Source organism: Centruroides sculpturatus, unplaced genomic scaffold, assembly GCF_000671375.1.
Source record: "Centruroides sculpturatus isolate CEXI.00-Female unplaced genomic scaffold, Cexi_2.0 scaffold149, whole genome shotgun sequence".
Taxonomy (NCBI): domain Eukaryota; kingdom Metazoa; phylum Arthropoda; class Arachnida; order Scorpiones; family Buthidae; genus Centruroides; species Centruroides sculpturatus.
In genome coordinates, this window is record NW_019384406.1 from 638,077 (window position 1) to 663,438 (window position 25,362).

The 25,362-nt window shown below is 28.9% G+C and overlaps 2 protein-coding genes across 8 annotated transcripts in view; both read left to right on the forward strand.

Annotated features, from left to right (window-relative positions):
• Nucleotides 1-9,025, forward strand: part of LOC111618872 (A disintegrin and metalloproteinase with thrombospondin motifs 7-like) — a 17,035-nt gene extending 8,010 nt beyond the window's left edge. For 3 of the 6 annotated variants that reach the window (XM_023360489.1, XM_023360491.1, XM_023360492.1), the window contains 7 exons: nt 3,661-3,712; nt 5,702-5,967; nt 6,066-6,225; nt 6,321-6,481; nt 6,553-6,636; nt 8,580-8,692; nt 8,783-9,025. In XM_023360489.1, the coding sequence (XP_023216257.1) occupies nt 5,731-5,967; nt 6,066-6,225; nt 6,321-6,481; nt 6,553-6,636; nt 8,580-8,692; nt 8,783-8,804 (777 nt within the window). In that variant the 5' untranslated portion in view covers nt 3,661-3,712; nt 5,702-5,730 and the 3' untranslated portion in view covers nt 8,805-9,025. Of the gene's footprint in view, nt 1-598; nt 1,455-3,254; nt 3,304-3,660; nt 3,713-5,701; nt 5,968-6,065; nt 6,226-6,320; nt 6,482-6,552; nt 6,637-8,579; nt 8,693-8,782 lie in introns of those variants that run through there. The other 3 variants (XM_023360490.1, XM_023360493.1, XM_023360488.1) reach the window with 3 other exon arrangements.
• Nucleotides 9,026-12,109: 3,084 nt separating this feature from the next.
• The window catches only part of LOC111618871 (putative phospholipase B-like 2), a 35,145-nt gene continuing 21,892 nt past the window's right edge, over nt 12,110-25,362 (forward strand). The window contains exons 1-5 of one of the 2 annotated variants that reach the window (XM_023360486.1): nt 12,110-12,394; nt 12,474-12,602; nt 12,671-12,824; nt 12,907-12,996; nt 21,305-21,479. In XM_023360486.1, the coding sequence (XP_023216254.1) occupies nt 21,310-21,479 (170 nt within the window). In that variant the 5' untranslated portion in view covers nt 12,110-12,394; nt 12,474-12,602; nt 12,671-12,824; nt 12,907-12,996; nt 21,305-21,309. Of the gene's footprint in view, nt 12,395-12,473; nt 12,603-12,670; nt 12,825-12,906; nt 12,997-17,156; nt 17,237-21,304; nt 21,480-25,362 lie in introns of those variants that run through there. The other variant, XM_023360487.1, reaches the window with a different exon arrangement.

Here is a 25,362-nt window from a genome sequence, read left to right on the forward strand (position 1 = left end):
TGTCGTCTCGTGGAATGCATCGCATCCACTCCTCAATCTTATCGCTAGGAGCACGGAAGAAATGTCTCTTCTCGTTCGATGACTTATATCCTGCCTTGCATCCTGGCACAAAGCACGTTGGCATTTTTATGGAGCTAAAAAAACAATTATTATAGGTCAAAATCACTGACTTCAGTATATACCTAGCAAGAACAACGATCTCCTGCTAACAGTGGCGCCGACTAGCGGCAAATATTGTCTCTAGCTAAGTTTGAACTATTAGTCGAAAGACCAGTTAATCTACCGACTCTGACGTAGTGAACGCCATTATCGACCGCCTAGAATTGCCAGATGGCGGCGCTCGACCGTCCGCCGTTCACGTTTTGGGCTGAATATGACGGCCGCAACCTCTAATATGTGTAACCATCAACCGTATTTAGAACTTTAGTATTACTCACCGACAGCACAAGTGCTGGAACAATGTCTGGAGTCAGAATTTTTCGAAAATGGAAAGGTGCGATTTTGAACTTTACGGATATCTGGAACCAACAGAAATTTTCAGATATGAGAATTCTGTTGTTGATTTTTCAAATTTAGTAAAATCAAAGCAAATTAAAGGTAAATTTTATCAACATTCTTTTTCTAATAATTTGCTAGAAACATGTTAATGTTGACATAACTACACTAACAGCTATACTTCATATACAGTAAGTGCTCTCGGAGGAAGTGAAAAGTTGAAGTGGAGGATACATCCCCGCGATCTCCGCCGTGTGCAAAGCGATTGATGCAAAAATTGTATATTAAAATTTTAATTGAAAAATTTAGAATATCCTTTTAGAAACCTTTGAGCAGTATGAGAATAAACCGTTACCTTTAATTAATGCGAACATTTTCAACAGTTAATTTCCTTGCTGCTAAAAGGTTTTCATAGTGTTTATTTTATGATATTGACGATATCTGCATTAAATTAGTGACGTTTAATATAATCGATTGTCATATCTTTTATTTATTTATTTATTTATACGTAATTTAACAGAAAGCATTTTTCACTTATATGCTACAAAAAAATTGTTAATAATAATTTTTGTTACTATCATTGATATATTTTATTGACTAAGTGTTACAAAATAAACGTATCTGTTTTTGTATAATAGATGGTACTGGGTGGTGATTGTTATTGTAAACTGAAGCGATTTGGAGAAAAACAGATACAAGAATAATATAGCGTCTGTGTAGTTGTTCACACACAAAAAGTTTCATTACAAAAGATATGCAGGCCATTACAGTACAAGATCGCTTAACCTTTAAAATCCTACAGAGCATATATATAGCTGATCGCCGGAAACCGATCACCGGCTTGATGCTTTAATTATTTAAATGTCTTACAGGGCGTGCCCTTGACGAAAATAACTTCTAGAAGCGTCTAGACCAGCTGTTCTTAACCTTTTTGTTCCATGGACCCCTTTTGAAGTCAGGTGAAGATCATCAACCTCTTCTCGGAATAATGTTTTTAAATGCATTAAATAAAATTGCAAAGAAAACCAGTTACATAGAAATACCTTGTATATTTAATAAAATAAAAACATATGATATAGTAACATATGTATTTTTTCTTAATACAATAATCAACAATTTCACACAATAACACAAAATTTAGATTAATTTGACAGTTAATTTTTATGCTTCCAAGACAACGAATCCCTGAAAATTTTTTAAGGACCGCTGGTTAAAAAACCACTGGTCAACAAGCTATTTCAGAGATGATTCCAATGTTTCAGTGATAATTCAGGAAGTATTCTTAAAAATATTATTGCACAAACATGAAGAAATGATAAAGCTGCATCAAGTGATGCATCAGATGATGATATGGAACCAGGTCCAGGAGTAGTAGAACAGAAAGCATCAAACCATCAGTCTGTCTTCGTACAAATTACAGAACTTGAATGTTATGTGTTTGCACATTGTCAACTTGATGTTATGGAGAAAGTTTTGTGATAAAAACAGAAAAGGAACCGAGAAAGTTTAAAGTGAGATATCTACATCAATCCCACATAACATAATTTTTTGGAAAAATAAACACCGCGTGTTTACTTTACAAATGAATATCTTTAAGTAAGCAGATTGTTTTTCCAGATGTTAATGCGATCTTAAGCAATGTACAGTACTCAATTGCAGCATATCACTATGTTTCTATGAAAGTCATATTGGCATAATTAATACTATGTGCATGTAGGCAAGACATTACAACTCATAACTTACAAACTGATTTAATGTACAGTATTGTATTAACATGCATTTTCGGTGTAAATAAATTTTGTGATAACATTAAAACCGATGCTTTTTTCATTATATTTAACAAAAAATATGTGCAGTAAATGTGCTATACGTGTAGATCTGCAGTAACGCTAATCTTCCTAACCTGGACACCCCGCTAACTTTGGACACTCGATTTTTGCCATCACAGGTGTTTAACATAGCTAGGTTTTACTGTAATTAATTCACATGTAGTGTAAACTTGACAGTTAAAAATATATAATTTTTGTTTTACTCCAGTCTCTCAAATTTCTTAATGGGAAGCCTGATTCCTTGGCCTTTGACTGTAGTTTGTTATGCTGAAAGGAAAAAAAATAGATATAAAAACTACAAAACAGTAATAACGTCTTCGAAACTATATTGAAAACTAAACAATTATATTTAGTTTTTATTCAAAAACATAAACATTTGATGCTTGGTTATTTCATATGTTTATTTATTAGAACATTGACTTACTCAGAAAATAATTTGAAAAATCCGTTTTGAGTTCTTCAAAGAATTTTAATGTTATATTAATGAAGCGATGTTACTGAGAAATTAACAATTTGTAAAGGTCACAGTAGATATAACGTTACGCAGAACTTATTAAATATTTCAAATATATTTATTTAAAAAATAATTATTTTAAATATAATAACATGAAAATAGAATAAAATAACATATAAATTTATATTTATAAAACATTTAAAAATTCACATTCAGTTAAGAATTAAGTAGGTTAGAGTATATTAACACAGTAGATTAGAAAATTGCTTTATTTATAAGAAGTTTTAAAGAAAAAATGAACTTTTTTAAATGCATATATAAATCACAAATAACTACTTTATTTAGTTAAAAATAAATAAAAGCGTACTGTTAACCATAACTGGAAGCTTCCTATCATCTTTTCCTACAGGAAATGTAATTTATTTCCTACAAATTTATCTATAAATACATATGAATATAATCAAAGTTATCACATACACTGCTGATATGAAGTTCAATTTCTTGCTATTCATTTATATTTTACAGGTATGATATTTAATTTTAGCATCTTTCGAAATAACATTAAAAATACATTATAAAATAATTTTATCATAGACTTTTGTTACAATATAACGAACATTCATATTGCATTTCATTAGTTATTTATATTATCTTAAATTTTATTATATAGTGTCATTTAATAATTATTTTTTAAATTTATTTTGAAGTTTTAATATAATTTAATATTGAAAATCGCTCGACTACAAATTATTAGTATTATGTTTTATTTCTGAAATAATACGATGTTAGAAAACTGAATGATTGTTAATTTAAAATTAAAAATTGATATTAATTAATTTTTAAAGTAAATTTATTTTACATAATTTTCCAAAAAAAAAAAAGATTCTTTGGGAGGAAAATTTAGTTACATCAAAAGAAAACAATGTAACTTTAGGTGAGTTTTAATTATATTTTCTTGCTGTTTATCATTAAAATATTAAATTTTAATTGTGATAACTTAGAGTAAATATAAATACAAAATCAAATACCAGTTTACATATATAACATGAATAAAAATCAATTAGCTTAAACTTATATATAAGTTTATCAAGTTTATATATATAAATATATATAAACTTATATACAGTATATGCATTTCCATTCCTAACTATACAATCCTGGTAGTGCTCTGCAGAACCAAGCGGCACTTTTGTGTCATTAAACTATAATAATTAAAAACTATATAACTCCAAAGTCGATCCGACTATAAAATTTTCCATGCACAATAGTTACGAATAATTTTAGTGTTAAAATAATCTATTATTTTCTATATTAGAAAAGTTGATGAAAATTTTTTGTGATGTTATTTTGATTTTTTGTATTTGTAATATATAATCATCTTTCTTTAGTCCAATAGTGAACATAAGTTTTCTCGTGTATTTCTTCTTATACATGAGAAAACTTATATAATATAAACAGAACTTAAGTTAGGGACGGAAATGAATTTATATAGATATAAATAGATAACGGAAAATTAAATAAGAGAAACATATTTCTAAAAATCCATAATAGAAAAATTAATTTAAAATTATAATAAAAACATAAAAAGTTAAAACTAATATCAATTTCTTACAGTTATAAATAATAATACAGCTGGCCTTTGATAATCCGACAGGTATGGGACCAAAGGGTGTCGGATTACCAAAAGTGTCTGGATTACCGAAAGTGATTACATATTTGGCGTTGTTTTGCTAGCAGTAGCCTACAATATTCCCTACTCCAACTGTTCGAACAGAACTGCTAACGGAAAGCACACGAAATGTGTGTCATCCTGTAAGAATTGGGCGAGGAGATTCACGTCGCGACATGCTTCTATGCAAGCAGACACGTAACGGGGACGGTACCTTGACGGGAGGTACGTCGGACTACTGAGCATGTCGGATTACAAAACGTCGGACTATCAAGGGACAGCTGTACTAATTATTTGAGAATATCTCTCGCGATAAAAAAAGCAGAATGTAGTAATTAGATTGATGTAATCAAATGAGAGTTAACAATAAATTTATTGTTTTATACGGAAAGCCCAAAAAATCACACAATTCAACGTGAAAAATATCTGCATTAAAGCTAATTATTATATTTATATAGACATCAAAGGATAACTGTAAGTCATGCTTGACTTCTGCAATCACATTAGGCGCATAATATCCGAAGGCGAAGGACGTCTCCCAGATATCTGCTTGTGCACGTCAAACACGATGCCACAGTTTCAAATTTATTAAGAATTCGTGCGATTGTCAGGTGTGTTGGTGGTTTTGTTCCAAATTCACACCGCTATTGTTGTACTGTACTTCGCAAACATTTCTCAATTTTTAATACCAGTTCAAAGTAAGTGATATTGGAATTGCGTTGCTCCAAAGTCAAGCGTGCTTCTATCATTTTGTTTGACTCTCATGATGACCACATGATGCCTTTAGCACTCGTGAGATAAATGACATCTTTAGAGACAACACAATATTATACGTTGCCGCCATAATTCAATTCGGATTTAAAAAAAAAAAAGGCATAGCCAGTATTGAAGTGTGTATATATTTTTTGGGCTCTTCTGTACATATAATATAATATAAATATATAAACGTATATATTATCGTATTATGTGAAAAATAATCTGATATCGTTCTTATTCAACTTCCATAATAATCTAATGACGTTGCATTAATCATTTACTTTTGTACATAACATTGATAAATGATATTCCAAAATTTTAAAACCTACTTATAATTACGATATACATTTACGTTTTTCGCTTCTTATTCGTAACATAAATTTCAGGAAAGAGCTGTAATAATAATATGAAAAGATTATTAAGATATATAATATATTCTATTTTTTGATTAAATGTTAACAAATGCTCTAAATTTATGTTTAATTGTATTATTTATAGGTGACACATTTTATCCCGTAATCTATTCTATGCCAAGAAACGAAACGGATATTTCTAGCAATGAACACGAAAAATTAGTTATTATTAAGACGAGAAAGGCTGTATATTATGTGGAGTTATATCCGAACTATAATCTTTTGTCAAATAATTTTGAAGAATCCGACATTTTTAATCATTCCAACGCTCCTTGCCTATTTCAAGGGCCAATTGTATCTCACAAAGGAGGAATGGCCGCCATTTCTATTTGTCATGGAGATGGAATCTTGGTGAGAATTTAATCCACAGTACTCATGACAGTTACTTCAATAATTCTCACCTTTTTAAGTTATCAGCTTTAAAATATTCAAACCATTAAATTTTCTAGCATGGAACATTGATGTTAACCGAAGAAACTTATTTCATCAAGCCTCTTTCTGTAGTAAGAACAGATATAAAATTATCAGCAAACCAAAAGAATCCTATTCCTCATATATTGTCAAAAGTTTTACGAACTGAAACAGATATATGTGGAAGTAATGAATCTGGTAATTATTTTCGAATTAAAACACTTAAATATATTTTCAATATTCACACATTTTAAAATTTATAAACAAATAACTTACTTTTGAATTATCTACAGGAAGAGAAATAATAACAAAAAATAAAATTTTAAATAGAAATAAAAGATCAGTGAAGAAATATACAATAGAAACAGCTGTTTTCATTGATGAAAAGCTAAAACATCATTATACAGAGAAATCATTCAAAACTAATGCTGTTGTATTAAGTATATTAAATCAGGTAAAATTAATAATTATCAATTAGCTTTCTCAAATTTATCATAAACTTTATTTTATATTATACGTTTATAGATGCAACTCGTCTTCAAATATGGAAGTTTAAATTTTCCAATACGTATCACGATAGTTGAATTAAATAAGTTGAACTATCGCAAGGTAAATAAATTAATATTACGAAACAAAATATATAGTATTTTGAGTTATATTTAATAATATATATGTTTATAGGGAACAAATTGGTACTTACATCAAACGAAAATATATAATTATAGTTTTATAAATGTTTTTATTTAAAATAGGGGATATTGTATAATAGGTTTATATCTTTGATTTATTACAAATATTTACAGGTGAAATGTAACAAACATTTCCGTTAAAAAATACAATGTTAATACATTACTTTTTAATACAAAATTACTTTGGATTGTTTCCTCAATAAAGTATTTATTTTATATCTATTTTAAATTTATTTTATTAAAAGATTTAATTATTCTACTCATTTAACTGTATTTCATTAAGAGATAATGTTCAATTTTAAAATGTTTACGTTAAAAATGAAATTAACTAACATTTATTTTTTTATTTGAATAAAGCAATAAAATAATTAGATATTTTAATTAAGTGTAATTAAAATAAATTTATAATTATTGAAAATATTTATGTATATTTTAGTTAAAGTGAAATATCATGTGATTGTTGCATTTGTTTGTTTATAGAATGAATATATCCAAAAAATTAACTTTTTTATACTTAATAAGTGAATATCTCTATATTACAAATTGTAAATTTACAGTAATATTTATAAATATAAATATAAATTCTAATTATAAATATAAATTCTAATTATAAACGTACAGCTGTGCCGTAAATGTCCCTCGCACTACTACTAGAGATGACTGTCATACGAAATGGTTCCCCAGACTAGCATGCCAGAAATGATAGTGTGCCACTTAATAGTAAAGACGAGATTAAAGTGCTCACCAATGATCTTCCACACTAAAGCGATGGTCGTTCGTTCCCGAACAGAACCAGGGTTGATTATTAAAGACGATACGCTGACAGTCCTTAGCAGTCCAAGCTTCCCTGTCACGACACCTCACTGCAAAAAAAGCCGACGATATTCGGTGTTAATGATAGTATTGCAGTTACCCTACTACAAATTTGCCTCTGCTAGTCGTCTGCTAATGATGCGGGAAGAGACAGGAACCTGTAGTGAAACTTCTAATTGAATCTGAATGGCGGATAAATACGTCGTTGCAGCTGTTCGTGCTTGTCTCATGTTCAGTTGATCCTCTTTCCTTGTGATCTGTCTGGAGCATCAAGCGTGTGGCCATGTATGTGTTCCTTCACTTATCCACTTCCCCAACACCTTTTCACACTCAGAAAAAAAATAAATAAACAGCGCAGATAGCAAGCAATTTGACGAAATGGCCGTCCTCCTTTCTCCAACCCGACTGTATAGGACAGACGCCTGTCATTCGAAGAACTTCAGATATCAGGTACTGTACACTGAAAATTCTGAACAAAGCGATTCTCTGAACCATTTTATGGGATACTGGGGTAGCAATTTTAAAGCATTCTGATGGCATTATCTGACAAACTGAATCACAACTGTAATAATTTCATACCTGTCTCTGAAATAGCTGTGCCAAGTTTTGCAATAATCCAACTGTATCTAGCTGCGTAACTTATTTTGTCTATTAGTATAATATGAATGCATAAGCATATATTTGTTTATTTTCTTTCCGATTAAATTATATATATTATATTATATTATTTCTCAGTTTTTTCACAATATATGATTCGTACCAACTCAAGCAGTTTAAATAACTAAAATTTCAAAAATATTTTAAGTCAGTGAATTGCCAAAAATTTTATGATTTGCCGAATTTAATTTTTTACAATATCAAAAGTAAGATTAATTTATCTTTCCACTAACGATAAAATATTAGTTTTTAGATTTAATTTTTATTGATGATTTTATTTTCTAATTTGGTATGTATCGTTGGTATTAAGAAATATCTACGATACGTACTAAATTTCTTGTTTATAATTGATTAGAAATTTTAAATCTCTAAGTATAAGTAATATTTTTTTAGCAAATTTCAAGAAAAGTTGATGCAGGAAAATATTTAAAAGAGTTTTGTAAATGGCAAAATGACAAAAAGAAGGAAAGTAATACGAAATGGGATCTTGCAATTCTATTAACTGGGTAAAGAGGTATTTTAATAATATAAAATTAATCATTCTGAATTTTGCTTAATTTAAAATTAAAAAGTTTTTATATGGATGCTTTCATTAGCAATAAAAATGACGAAGAATAAAGGAATCTGTATTTTAACGAATTAAAAATGTAAAATCTTCAAAATAACTTTTTAGATTTAAATGATTATGTACATACTGAATTTAGACTGACTTGTGAGAGCTTTTATATTATTATGAAAGATTCAAGCTATTAAAAATGTCATAGACCACTACATCGTTAGCAAAAATTTAGGTAATTTAATTCATAATACTTAATAATATAATTAAATTTGTTTATTTACTAAATGGACCTTACTTAAAATCTGTTATTTTGTTTATTAGATTATTTCTAATCTAATAAGTAAAGTCAGAAATTAACATTTAAGATAGAACTGGTTTCGTATAAACAAATTAAGAAAACAGTGGCAAATATTTTTATGAATACTTTGATTTGAAAGTTTGTTTTTCTATCTTTATCCATTTTAACTGTTTCTGATAATGAAGCTGTCATTTGGTTAAGATTTATACTTATATCTCTCTTACATCTATTCTTGAGACAAATTTAAATGTTCTTTTATTGCGTATTCTAATAATCTAAAATAGATGGCTGGATGGCCGAGCGATTAAGGTGTCAGTCTACTGCTGTGCGGACCTGAAAAAGAGTCAAAACCACGAATTTTCGGAATGGTCCTGAATATGATGAACATCATCCGTCATCACTCGGTCATCTCATTGTGAAACTGACCGAACCCATGATAAGCATAATTAAAAGCCCATATTAGTGCCTCCACGGCCAAAAAGGAAAAAAATATATAGTCTATAGTATAAAATAAATTTGAAAATTACTTTATTTTGTCATTTTATTTTATGCGTATTTTATTAAAAATAAAAGTAAACAAATCAGCAGAAGCAAAATGATCATTTGCAATTTATAGTCAATGTCAATACACTTTAATAAAAGAACTAGAACTGAACAGTAATTTAAAAGTCTTCTTACAGAGACAAATAAAGTTCGACAAATGGTTATTATTATTATTATTATTATTTTAATTTTTTACCTATTATTCAAGCATAGTTATATAGAAGGTATGTGATAAAATAATCGTTCTTTATAATTTTTAAATACATAAAAATTTTATCATCTTATACTGTATACTAATTATACTCAGACAGTATCATATATTCTAGCACAAAACTAGATTTTTCAATCTAATTTTTTTTTTCAATTTATAAAATATTAATTCATCTCTAATGCAAGTAAATAGTAATTTTGAAAATTAAAAATAATATTTATTATGTATGAATTATTGGTAAAAAAAGGAAGAAGAAATAAACATAAAACTTTTTTTTAATCTACTTTATTTCTGTTTTCATTTCAAAAAATATAATTAAAAAACAAATATTTTATTAATATGGGTCTTACATCAAATATTTATCCGTATGTTTCAATTTCGTATCTAATACAAATATATATTTTTTTAAATGCTAAATGTTTTCATTTTGATTATTATTTTAGGTTTGATATATACNATTTTTTCATTTTTTTTATTTCATTTGCGTACATAATATAATATCAAAATTAATATATACTGCATTTAGAAAATGAAACCTTATTAATTTTTGTTTTCTATTTGCATATTTTTATAGTATAAAATATTTAAGGGTTTAATTATACAATATAGAAAGTTTATGATGACTAAACCGTGACTCAATAGGAGTAAAATCTTTAACAGAACACAGAAACAAAAATCGCCAGCTATTTTACATTCTAACTAGTTTCAGTTTTCTCTGGTAGAATCTTGTCTTGTGTCAGCTAGTTGGGCATGAGCTTCTAAGCTATATCGCCCCGCGGTAAAGTGTGACGTAATTGTATGTAATAATAATTGTATGTGTTTATGATGGTCGTTACGCGGGGAATAATGCCTTCCGAGAAGACTTTTAAGTGTAACTGGACCCTATTCAGGCGTTATAGACATATAGAAAACTCAGAGGTCCTGGAGAGGAGCGAACCCACGACCGAACTCCCAGTGTTCAGGGAACGGAACCACTTGGCTGCTGGTGGGCCCTATGGTAGAATTCCACATACAAAAAAAATTAACGCACTCTAGTGGGAAGAAAAGTAATTGAAATCCAATACGGACGATATTTATGCGATTGCTTATCGTTATTTACAGTACATCAAGATTGTAAAAAAAACAGGGATATAGATGGACATTGACTTTGTTTCTCAAAATTAATACACATATCATTAAAATGTTTCGAAATCTTTTTTCTAATATTTTAGCTTTGAAAATTGTTGTCCGAACTAACTTACTACGACCACTAGATACGCTTTTACATATTTTTCCCTCTCATCCCTCTGTGATTTTCATTTTTTTTACTACATTTTCCATACTTTTAATAAATATAATAATAATCCTTTTAATGTTTAAAATAATAACTGGTTTGAATGATAACATTATAATAAGGTTATAATTCAAACCAGTCGAATCGAAAATAATTTACCACGAACTATTTTTCAATGAAAACTTTGCTTTTGTACCTAATCAAACAGTTTTAAAAACAGTATTTTGTAATACAGTACTGTATAACATTCTTATAACTTGGATCCGGTTTAGTGTATGAGAAATACAGTATTTCCTTACTTCTACAAAGTCTATAAATTGGTGTCACGCTTCTCCATGTTAAATTTTCCACTGCACGTTGGAACTGACGTAACTACACGTGGCCTAGGGACATATTATTTTGTTGTGTACTCATTGGTTGATGCAAAACAGACACGTTACGCGATGTTGAAAAGTTAAACTTTTCTCAACTCACTTTTCAGCCAAGTTTCGGTCGATGTAAACCGAAAAATTTTTCTACTTTCTGTTTCTGTCTTCAGTTTCGACACTCTTTTTACGTCTGTAGAGTCGCTGCTTAAGAGGATCTTTTTCTACAATCACGGTTTCGGCAAGGCCTGGCCAGATTCTGTGAGACTAGGCTGATATATCTGCATTAATCCACCTATACAAATTTCTAAGCTGATCCGGATTCCAGCCTATTCTCTCGGCGCGGCAATTTAATGCATTTATCACTTAAGGTGATCTTAATAAAGTAAATTATTTTGAACTTTAATAATAAAATTGTTTTCTCAGTTTACATATTGTACAATATCGTAATCTGTAGTTAATCAGCATGTAAATGTTTTAAAATAATTCAATTAATGTAAAATCTACATTAAATTATAAGAGTAATTTAATCTAAACAATTTTAAGATATAAAAATATAATACATATTACCAGTATTTTCCTTATATAACTTTTTGTTTTGTTGGAATATAAAATATTGATGACAAAACACCAATTAATAATTTTTGTATTATTTCTGTATAATTTTAAAATTCGTCCTCCATAAATACTAAGTTCTTAAAGAAATAAGTTTCTCGTCATAATAGGCTTAAATAGTATTTGAAAAAGCTATATATTTTTTAAACCAGAAGTTTTTAATACCTGGAGATAAAAACATATACAATCTTTATCAATAAGGTATAATTATAAAATATAACTGTTGGTTTCTTCTTCCTAGGTTTAGCATATAGTAATCAAATGTGTACAGAGAGTGCTTGCGTTATAGCAGAAGGCTTTCAGTTTGATGCTAGCTTAATATTAGCGCACGAAATTGGACATAGGTATAGAAATATCATACCGTTAAATTTCATTAGATATATTTTAATAGAATTTATTTATGATTTTGGTTTTTACTTAAAGTTTATCTATGAAACATGACGGCGTAGGAAACTCATGCGATCCAGAAAAGTATATTATGTCACCATCAATTGGAGGCGGAAAAACGAAATGGTCCAAGTGTAGTAATAAATATTTAAGAGATTTTCTGAGGTTAGTTTCATTAGTAATGGTTTCCTTACTTTTCTATAAAAATAATACACGTAAATACATTTTTTCAGAACAAAAACTTCAAAATGTTTACGGAAAACATCCACTCGCCGAAATTATTTGAAAAAAGAAAATCAATTTCCTGGAGAAAAATATCCTCCTAAAGCTCAATGCCATTTGTCTACAGGAAAAGATTCTTTTCCATTTGTTGAGAATTCGTCTGATGTAAGTTGTTATATATTTTTAATTCATGTGAATGTAAATCAGAGTAGCACTTCCATAAAAAGTAAGTAATAAAATATTATAGGATATTTGTAGTTTGTTATGGTGTATGAATAAAAAATGGAGGATATCATCACATCCTGCTTTAGACGGAAGCGAATGCGGTTCCAATAAGGTAATTTTACACATATACTCATATTTGTTTTTATGTATTTAGGATATCTTTATAAAATATAGGCTACAGTATATTGTTCTAGACATTACAAAGTTTACAACCGTCGAAGAAAAATATTTTCTTTTTTTTTTTACTAAATTTTAAGTTATAAGACTGCTATTAACGCATCCGTAGCGTGATATGTAGACGTAAGAGAAAAGTTAATTAGTAGTAACAACTTTATTAATTAATATTTAATAAAACTGAAGTCTATTTATTTATTTCACGATTTTAAAAATGCTTTACAAAAGGGTAGATCATAATAAGGCAGCGTTTCTCAACCAGTGGTTCGCTTCTTGGTACAGGTGGACCGCAGGCAGACTTAAATGTAAGTGGTAACTAATTATGTCATATTTATTTGTTTATCAAGATTAAAACTTTGTTTAGCGATGATTCACTTTTAACAGTTTACTTCCAATTTAACTAATTATGTTTCCACATGTATTAAAAACTTGCTTTTAGATTTATTACGTTAAAAATGGCACAGTATGTCCCAAATGTTGGTAATACCAACATAAGTTTAAAAAAAGTTAGGCCTACATAACTTAGTGGTCCGTAGAATTTTTCAGACATTTTACTGGTTCTTGGGCTTAAAGAGGTTGAGAAACGCTGGAATAAGGCCTAAATTATTTTATAAAATGAAACTAGTATACTGACACACTGCATTATTATACTTTGATACAGTAACTGACGATCCTTATTGATATAAGTAATATATTAAAATAATTTCACACGTAAATAAATTATAGGCCTATATATTTTTTCATTTTTTTTATTTCATTTGCGTACATTTTAAATATTACAGATTTGTTTCGAAGGTAATTGTATTCCGAGAAATAATATAAAATGGTATAACTACTATTAAAATATCATATCTGTCAACATTGCATTACGATTATTAAGTGGAATAATATTAAATTATTAATTAAAAGTTATATCAAATTGAAAATTGCCTCAATAACTAATAATATATTTCCTAATTTAAAAAATAAAAAAAAATTAAATTCAGAAATTGTTTATTGTTCACTATAAATTCTGTATGTATTGAATTTTAATTTGAAATAAAGTATTTATTTATATGCTGAAGAATGATTATTTTATTAACAAAAATAAAAACTTGTATAAAAAATGTAAAATGTAATTTGTTCAACTTTTCCTTTCCCTTGTAACAAAACGTAATAAATAGCTTCTTTACAAATTATGCGTTATACTTTAGAATTTTCTTCATTTATTAATCATATTCTTGGTTAATTGTTTTAAATAGCCAGTCCAGAAATAGATACGGTTGCATTCATCGGTCAAACACGTCGTAGAAGGATCTCATAAAATTAATGAAAGTTTAAAAAATTATTCAATCGGGTCGGAAATTTTAATATAAAACTATAAAAACATCGAGGATAAATCTCAGCCTGTTCCGAGTTTACAGATGATTAACGCATTCAAACAACACTTATAACAAGGAAAGAATTATTTTTTTTCTTACTTTTATGATATAAGTTACCTGATGGGTAGCTTATAATTAATATAATTGATAGTTAACTTATGATGAAAATAAGAATAAAATAATCCTTTCCTTCTTATAAGTGTTATTTGAATCTAAATCATCTTTAAACTCGGAATAGGCCGAGGGTTTTTCCCAGTATTTTTTTTTTCCGACTGTTATACGTAACAGAGGGGAAGTATGGCGATCGGTCAAAAAATGACCACCAAGAATTTTGTATTTTTGGACTCGGGACCTTGAAATGTCGAGAAGTGCAAAAAATTCGGGTTTTTTACTGTATGTATGGATGTTAGTGTGTGTTTGGGGCACGATTTTGTTTACTGTCTTTTGAAGCTTAATAATTTTTTGTTAAAAAAATTTCTGAAATTTTACAAGGCGGTTTCTTTATTAAGGAGATTGATGCTATCAAATTTTGGTGGTTAAAAGTCGACGGAATTTGGAAATAAAGGGAGTCGTGTGTATCTTCAGTAGAGTCGGACTTAATGACGATTTTACTCGTTATTAACATTCACAATTTTTTATAAAACCCATCCCTACCTTAAAAATTAAACTTTTTGCCATTTTATAATAGTTTTATCATATTGTATTATTAAAAATATTTTATATTTTTAATAATACAATATGATAACAGATGGCNTAATATCTCATCCAGTATTATACGTAACTATTGACAACTCTATTCGTATTAAACTTTCGCTACAACATATGGTAATTTTATATATTTAAAATCTACTAAAATTAATAATACAATATGATAACAGATGGCTTTACCAAAGTTACCGGGAAAGTTAAGCAACTCGTTGCTGAGTTTTTCATAAACTGTTAAAAAGGATTTCCATGTAAGTTACTGTCCATCGGTCTACATTATCCCAGATAATCGGAATTCTAATGTAAAAGAAAGGAAAAAGTGGAAAATAAGAAAATTAGCAGAAATATTCAAAATTGGAAAAGTAAAAGCTGAAGAAATCATCAAGAAACAAGAACTTGTAAAGTTCTCAATATTTGAAAGCAGCGATAGATTCGACATGATAAATTTTTAAAAACGTAAAGAAATTTCTGTAAATTCAAATAGGGAGTGATTTAAATACGTGTATATAAAAAATAATTCTAGTTGACACATCAACATATTACCCAAGGCAAATAATATTTCATGAAATATGATCAAGAAAGTAGTTGAAATCGGAAAATTACGTAATGTTTGAATTAAAGTAAAAAATAAATTTTAAACAGGATTGAAATATTTTTAATTAATAAAATTCAAATGTTAAGAACAGATCAACAATAAAATATGTAAAAAAAAAGGAAAACATATACAGGAAATCTTCGTTAATTTGAACTAGGATAATTCGAAACTGGATAATTCGAAGTTGCGGTTATTTCGTTCCAAACTAACGAAGATTTCCTGTACATAAAATTATAAAACGAAGTCTGCTGCTAAAACGTTTGGTATCAATAAATAAATGAGGCAATATAGTTTTATGTATCTAGACAGAGTTTAAACTGGTGCGTGGCGGTACACGGTTCATTTTACATGCCTCCGTTTATTTCGAAAGATATTTTTTGTCGATTTTAAACTCATTTTCTTAAAATTAATGTTATCGGGCTGCAATTTGAAAAAAATTGTAGCCCTGTAAATTCCCACTGCCATTCGTCCGTCCGACTTTCTTTCTTTAATCTCGAGAACGGAGTTAGATAGATGAAATACGAGACCGGATATATAAAGCTTAGGGGCAAGAAGCCCAACTAACTATATACGAACTACCGGTTTGGACTGAGAGTTAGTTTATTTTAATTTAAATAATTTCTCCCAAAGAGAGTTAGATGACTGGCATGACTCTATTGTTAAAGAAAGAGTATAATGTACAGGGGCAAACCACTACTAATTTGAGGTGGAGAGCATATATTTTAAATTAAATTAATTAAAAGTATGATTAAAAATTGCATCTCGGCATGTGACACGCTCAATTCTTTTCAGCGTGTTACGAGCTCAAAAGAGTTGAAAATCATAACCTAAAAAGATTCATTTGAATTCTTGAAATTCCTGTTGCGTCCCTAAATTTTAATTAAAAGTGAATGCAAACAATTAAATATTCAAATTATTTTGTATATTTTAACAAAACTAATACAGATAAAAATAAATTAATATGAACCTGTAGGATATTTTAGTTTATTATTGTGTAACGTTAAAACACGGAGGATATCATCGCATCCCACTTTAAGCTAGGTTCTCACAAACATTCTCTAGGAAAAAGGAAAAATGAACACAGAAACTATTTATATTCTCTGATTTCGTGCCGTTTCAAAAAACAAGATCAGAGAATAAGTAGCCAATCCTATTCAACACAAGCAAACATCATTATAACAAAATGACAGTCGATAACAAGGAATTGTTTTCTTACTTGTGTATTTATTGACTGAAAAAAACAAGAAAAAATAAAACAAACTATAATAATTATAATAGTATAAAGTACAGTACGTTCTTCGAAGTTACAGTTACAGAGTAGAAACCTCGCAGTTTTCGTCGAGAATTCCGAACCCGAAAATGTTGAACACGCTAGAATTCTAAAATGATCCAAAAACAGAAAAATCATCGTAAACGACGTCATTACTGACGCAATGTTCGCTTTGGTTTTCCGCTTTTCACCGGTGATTTAATCTCTACATTAAGTTTTAGACTCGAGCTAATACAACTCGTATAAGGTAATGTCATAGATACAATAATTTTTTTATGCATTTATAATATTTTTTAATGAAATATCTGTTAAATTTAATATAAATAGTTTCTATTTATTATTTATAAAAATGATTTTTATTTTAAAATATTATATATATATACAGGATAAAAGTTTACAGTTAATGCGTTTCGTGACTTGATATGGAAATAGTGATAGATCCGATTTTCAAAAGCAAAATGCCAATAATAATTAGGATTAGTTGCTTTTAATTCGTGTTTAGTAGTTTTAAGCTATTAATTGCAAATCAATTAGTAATTGTTAATACTAAATACAATGTAGTAATTTTACTCAGTTTGTATACTATCTGTTTAAAATTCGTCTTAGAGAAGTTTATATGCTATCCAGTATTATACGTAACTATTGACAACTCTATTCGTATTAAACTTTCGCTACAACATATGGTAATTTTATATATTTAAAATCTACTAAAATGATTACATGTCAATTTTTCACTGTACTCCATAAAATATTTTTTATTCTATTTTATTTTATATGAATGAAAAGTAATTAACATTGAAAAACATTCTGGAAATAAATAGTTCAAGTATTAAATTTTTATTAGCAAAATACTGTAGCTAATTCTTAGATTTAGGTATTATTTAATTAAGGAAATATTAGATATTACGTAATTAACTTTCTTCAAATAAGCGTTAATGATAATGCTGTTTGTCTGAAAAAGAAAATACAATTACAAAGGAATATACTGTGTACATTTATATCAGCAGTACTTATAATAACAATAATATAGCGTTTATATTCTGTTTCAATATATTTAAGTCACAATTCATTTAATGTTTACACAAACTACATGCATAATGTATAAAATTCTTAAAATTCTTTCACATTATTTTATTTTCTGCATAAATATTTAACCTTTAAAACAATATTAATGGAATACACATTATGGTAGTTTAAATAAATGTGTCAAAAATAAAATAGAATAAAGTATAAAATAAAACGTCTTCTACATGTATGCATAGGTACACAGGTACGGGTATACATATATAATGTATTTTTGTATATGTCATCATTTCGTATACGTTAATTTTAAATATTGCAGATTTGTTACGAAGGTCTTTCAAAAAATCATTTTGAAAGAAATCCTAATTATTATTAACTGTCCAAGTTTGTAATGAAATAATAATCAAATATTATTTCATTTAATAAACTTAATATTTTATATTCTTTAGAGAAAAAATAAATTAAAAATGCTTCAATTATTTGACAATGTATTTTCAAACTTAAATCACTTAAAATTTATTTATTAAGTTTGAAAAATAAGTTATTTTATAATTCGCCGTAGAGAATTTAGTATTTGTTTATATTTATGAAATTTAATTTCTATATAATTTAAAACTTTTTAATTAATGTGATACATATGTCTCAAATAGAGATATTTTCTTTGAGATAATTATAACTAACGAACAATTATTTATTGTGACATTTTCACAATGCCAAGCTGCAGTTTTTAATTATATTTTTAACTAGCTGCAAGGACCCGCTTTGCTGGGTTTTTATTTGTGGGCAAAAAGCAACGATAGTGAAGATTAAGATAATTACATTATAGCCAATCTTACCTGTTTTCACAGAATGCAAGAATTAGGTCCCCCGTTTCCAGTCTAATTAGAGACCTGGTTCCGATTCAATTTCTGAACGTCTTCTGTTTACGTCAAGTCAAACGAACTATTTTCAACGTTTCTGGAACGTTTACAATCGTTCTATAATCGAACCAATATTCGAATTTTATGTTCGAATTTAATTCGAACAAATCGAACAAAACATTCGAAATAGAAAGCCACTTTCAACTACTTTTAGCCTCATATCTCCCGCACCCTTATAGCTATCGAGACGCAACCACCCCTATGCACGAATGGAGACTTGCGGCTACTATCACATACAAATACCATTCACGTGCGATGTGTAGTTTTGGCGAAAAAGTGAAATATACGGACATACATGTCCATTTATATATATATATATAGATATATAGATATAGAAATAGATATAGATTAATTCAATTTATATACTCTCCACTTCAAATTAGTAGTCGCTTGCTTCTGTACATCATACTTTTCCTTTAACAATAGAGTCGTGCAGATCATATATTCATCTATTTAACACCTTCCAGGGAAAAATATTTGAATTGAAGTAACATGATTTCAGTTTTCATCGGAATATATAGTTAATCTGCGCCTCCTGCCCCTAAGGTTTCCACATCTGATCTCCTCTTTCATCCATCTATCTCCGTTCTCAATTAAGGAAGACAGACAGACGGCTGGACGGACGACAGTGGGCAATTTTTTTCAAATTGCAGTCTAATGGAAATTAATGTTCATGGAGTAAAGATAAGAAATACCAAATTAAACGTGAATACATTAAGCGAATTCTGTGCGAATTATATTACTGTACTTGATGTTAATAATGTATAGGCTACGTTACATTATTCAAAGTATTTCATGATACTGAGTAATATATTGATTAATTGAGTTTTCAATATTTGTAATATATTTCTCTCCGAATTTTTATTTTAGTATGATAATTAAAATTCTTCAGTTTATAGATTTCTGAAAAATGTCTTACAAAATACCTTACAAATAGCCTCAATATGAAATACACTTCATTCGATATTTGTCGAGATGAAATTAAAAATGAGAAACGTAGAATGACATTCAATATTGTGAAATCGAAACAACTGTCTGACTGCTTCTAGACAGGAAATATTTTTAATGTTTCTAGAAAGGAATAAAGAAAAAAATCTAACAACGAGTTGCGTAACTTTGCCGGCTTTTATGAAATTATATTTTAAAAATAACATATTTAGTTTGATTAATAATACATAACAAATGGCGCTACAATTTTAGTTATGAGATTATGTTATAAAAATTTTATATATTTTTAATTATTACAAAATAGCAAAAAATAATTTTGTGGGTAGAGATAAGTTTCATAAAAACCTTGTAAATACTAACCACAAGTAAAATCTTCATTAAGTCTGACTCTTGCGAGATATGACTCACAACCACCATCTATTTCTCCATCGCCTTAATACCACCAAAATTTAATAGCATGAATGTTCCTTGCATACAAGCTACATGCCAAATTTAGTTTCTCTATCTTCACCCCGTTCAGAGATATTAAGCGAAATAGTCGCCAACACACCTACATACACAAACCCGGCAAAAAAATTCCGTGGATTTTTTTTCATTTTTTGGAGTTCAGGGAGTTTCTAACCGTGGAGATTTTCAAAAAAACTCGGAGGGTCAAATTTGACACAGTTCAAATACTTTTCCTTGTTATGTATACATAACAGCCGGGAAAGTAAAAGGGCATTTATTCAAAATTCTTTTAACCGGATTTCATTCCTTATTTCAGAACCCATGTCTCCGATTTAAAACGTGAAAGGAACGAAATGAAGTGAAAAAATATTATCCTGCCATTATTCCCCAATGATCTGACAAATTTTTCCTAATTTGATCTCGTACAACTGCTTATCTATAGATAAAGCAAAATCTCATTAACAGAATTATGCTCAATGCTGTATTGCTCGTGTTTAAATCCTATCTTTAACCAATGTACAATGTTTTTTTGTGGTGTGTAACACAATAACACAATCTTGTGTTCAACACTCAATGTACAATGTTATTAAAGACTGATTAAAGATACGAATGTCCTTAAGATTGTTTCATCAATCTTAAAGGACATTCCTTAAGATGTCATGAAATTCCGAACGATTTTATTACGTATTCACAATGTTTTAACAACTTTAATGATACTCAATCGAAATCTTATTATCATTACAATTTGAAATTTGCACAATTATTTATTAATATTATAACAAAACATTAAGAAATTTGGACATAAAGCAGACTATAGGCTACTTTCTTTTACAATGCATCGATAATATTAACTTCTTTCGTTTCCAGAAAGTATTAGAAATTACTTACATAGATTAATATTTACTTACGTGTTAGATAATTTTTAATGTAGATCTCGATAAGTTTTAAAATATATTTATATACTGTTTACTTTGAAGATAAAATGAAGGGGATGATATTCGCTGCATTGCTACCTGTATTTGTGTCATGTTTAAATGAAAAAACTGCATCAATTATTTGGGATGAAGGAGCAAGAAAATTTGTTATTAAAGATTTTATCATCAATAATTCAGTAGCTTGGGCTAGTTTTGAAGATGGAATATTTACAACAGGGTAAGTAAAATTTTAGAATTGATTCAGGTTTTTTAATTAATATTGATACTTATTATTTATCTAGAATTATGATTACTGATATTAAACTAATGTAATGAAGCCTTGATATAGCGTTCTCCTAAATAACACCAGTTTGAACAAATACTTTAAGCCGATCTTTTCCATAAATATGAAATATTCCTCTTCAGTATTTGTGAATTACTAATTGTTGGTTTCATTAGCTTTTCTTAAATAGCAGTTAATGTACCGTTTCCAACGATTCTTATATAACATAGAACTCATTTATTAATGTTTCCAATAGAAAACACAATTTCACTAACATTTTTAAATTGAATTTAAACTTCTTAACTCTTTCTAACGTTGTATCGGAAGATGTGATTGGCTTCTTAATAATCTGATCGTAGTTTACATTCTAATGATAGAATGGACAGCAAGCCCTTCTGCTGGTAGGTGCAACCAGCAAGACAGCTGCCCAAGTAGGATGATCCTAACAACACTATATTAATATTCAATAAGGCTTTTGCTGCTGGTAGGACGAACGGAGAGAGATCGACAGTGACTGTGAGTCGAGGTCACTATTGGAAAAATATGAATCTTGGTATATTATAAATATATAAGAACATATAATACTTTTTCAAAGGTGTGCCTGTAAGAAAACTCTCTAATTTTTATCAGTCGACATGGCAGACCGTATTTTGTTCCCATGAGTACGTAAATTGAATGGTCCAAATATAAAAGAATGAACGTTTGTTGTGTATTTCTCTGTAGCTTGAAAGATTGAACTACTGAACTACAAAATGAGACAACTACGAAGGATGTCTCATCCTACTGGTGTGCTTCATTACTGTATAGTACAATACCTTGTATATGGCGGCCGGATGGCCGCGCGGTCAAGGTGGTAACCCACTGCTCTGGGGGACCAGGGTACGAATCCGAACGGGTCGAAAAATCCCCAGGAATTTTTCGGGGGGTTGGTCCGTTCAGATATGTCGAGCCCCGTCCCTCACCACGCGGCAGCCTCATTGTAGGCCTGGCCGAACCATAATGGGCTTGCAAAAAGAGGCCCTCTTAGTGCCACAGGGCAGAAAGAGTTCTTTTGTTTTAAACTCTTTCCGAAACTCTTCTTTTCAGTCCGACAGCAGCTTTTTTTTTTTTTTTTTTTTTTTAGGGTAAAACTGCATATTTTTCTGTTTTTCTCAATACTACCTTAATTTGTATGTGACAGTTACCATGATCCACTAGAGTATTTTGTTAATTTTTTTTAAAGATGTTTTTCAGTTTTCTGTCTGAAAATGGAAAATATTGCATATTGAACTGACAATGAGAAGATGTTTAAGAATTACAGCAGATTACTTCAGTCAGATGATAAAAAGTTGATTATATAATCTGAAAATGATATAGTGGAAAAACTTGCAGAAAATTCCGACATTGAAAAATAAATTTCTGATGATGATGAAGTTATTGTATATAGTCAATATGTAATGAATATTACATATTGCATATACAGTGGAACCTCTATATTTGTCATTAATCTGTTTCCAAGGGCCTAATGAATATGGAATATGATGAATATAGAAATAGTTTTTCTCATAATAAATAACTGATATTCAATTAATCCATTCCCATCCTGTAAAAAAGATACAAGAATAAAAATTATGTTGTTTTTAAAACTTTACTGTATTTATTTAGTACAATAAAGATATAGTGGTAGAAGGGGAAGAACAGTATTATTGTTTAGAAGAAGACATATCAATTAAAACATTAGGCAATTCCAATTATGATCATGGAGTCTGTTTTGTTGATGATTCAGTAGTGCTCGATTTAATGAAGAACTCGTCCAGTGCTGTGTGTTTTTGTCTGCTTTTTAAAACTTTTCTGAAGTAGGCAATTACGTTATTATTGAATGTACAGTATTTGTATTTTGGTTGACTATAGCAACATTTGGGTGCCACTTTGGAGCAATTGGAACTTTGTTTCTCGCATTGATTGTTTTTCAATAACTCAACAACACACACAATGACTGCACAAAGCNGGGGACCTAATTCTTGCATTCTGTGAAAACGGGTAAGATTAGCTATAATGTAATTATCTTAATCTTCACTATCGTTACTTTTTGCCCAGCGAAGCGGGTCCTTGCAGCTAGATTCTAGATTACTTAGAAAAACAGTCTTTTATATATATAAAATAACTATATTACATACAAATGTACGAATGAATAAAAACCCAGCGAAGCGGGTCCTTGCAGCTAGTATTCAATAAAAACGGGGGTTGTCATTTAAAAAATTGATCCCGTTTTCACCGATTGTGGCGCCATCAGATTCAAACTTAACATTTTAGCAGGGCTGTGGAGTCGCGTAAAAATCTACCGACTCCAACTCCGACTCCGACTCTTCCTTACCATCCGACTCCTACTACGACTACGACTCCGGCTAAAACACCAAAACTCCACGACTCCGACTTCGACTCCGACTCCACAGCCTTGCATTTTAGTTAAGTTAAATGATTTTTTTCGCAGGATGCGTATTTTATGAGTTATTCCAGTAGATTAAAATAAACTGTATATATGAGAAATTTACGAAAAATTATTTAATTTTTCCAATTTGTAATCTTAAATCTTTAATTACTGAAATATCGATTTAATTCTGTAGAAATTACATTGAGAGCAAAGATCAAACAAATGTTCTTATTCAACAAGGGTTTTGGTCATCATATAATATTCCGTGAGTACTCTTTTATTTATAAAATATATTTAATTCGTTACATTAAATTCTCTATTTCTTACTGGAGATAAATGATATTTTAAAAATTAAAATAATATTAATTTTATGGAAAAAATGATTTAGAATAACATAGATTTCAATACTTTTCATACAACGCAAATCATTCAAGTGACTTTCTTGGAATTCCATGATTTTTATATATGTCGTAGAATATCTACGGTGAGACACGTTTTTTTCTATCGGAAAAGAAAAAACAACAAACGTTTTTAGAGAGTGAAACTACTATCAAACTTGCGCCTATCAAACAGTAATTTTTGTTTATATACTTATCCTGTTTCAATGAGTAATACGCTTCTTATAATGAGTAATAAAATACATTTTTAACGACCTATTCTTTAATTATAACATTTTTAAAAATATAAATTATACTGTTCTTCGGAATTTTGAAGACGCATATTGATTTTATTTAAAGGATGACTCTCTAAAAACGTTTTCTCGCAGATACAGAGGGAAAAAGAACTTTATTTTGATTGTTGATGTTCTATACAAATGTAAGAATCATCAAAATGGAAGAGAGACATTAGTCTGATATTCCTTATGTTTGAAATATAATAATGTTTAATAATAATTCCAAAAAATTGTACTTTTGTTTATTTCATAATTATTGAAGATATTAAAATAGAGTTACTTGTTTAATTTATCGAATGCTATAAAATTGCACTGATTTTCTAATTTTATAGGTTGTTCAATCTTTTCGGAGATCTAATAGATTTGGAAGTTGTTTTTAATAAAGGTTTTCAGAATATTTCCGAAAATACCCATTGTTCTGCTTTAATTAAATTCTTGCCTGGATATAAGGATTTATATGTAGCTCATGATGCATGGAATGATTATTCGACAATGTTGCGTATTCTTAAGAAATATGTGATGCATCTTAAAGTTTTTGCCACTAAAGGTTTGTTGCTAGCTATCGATAACCCTTATTACTCGATGAATTTATAACTTCTTGAGTACAAAATAATTTACAGACAACAGAATAATACCTGGTTACATATCAAGTTTTTCCTCTTATCCTGGATGTATTTTTTCTGGAGACGACTTTTATATCTTATCTTCTGGATTAGTAAGTGTTATTCTATAACCCTTGTTTTGTTTATTTTATA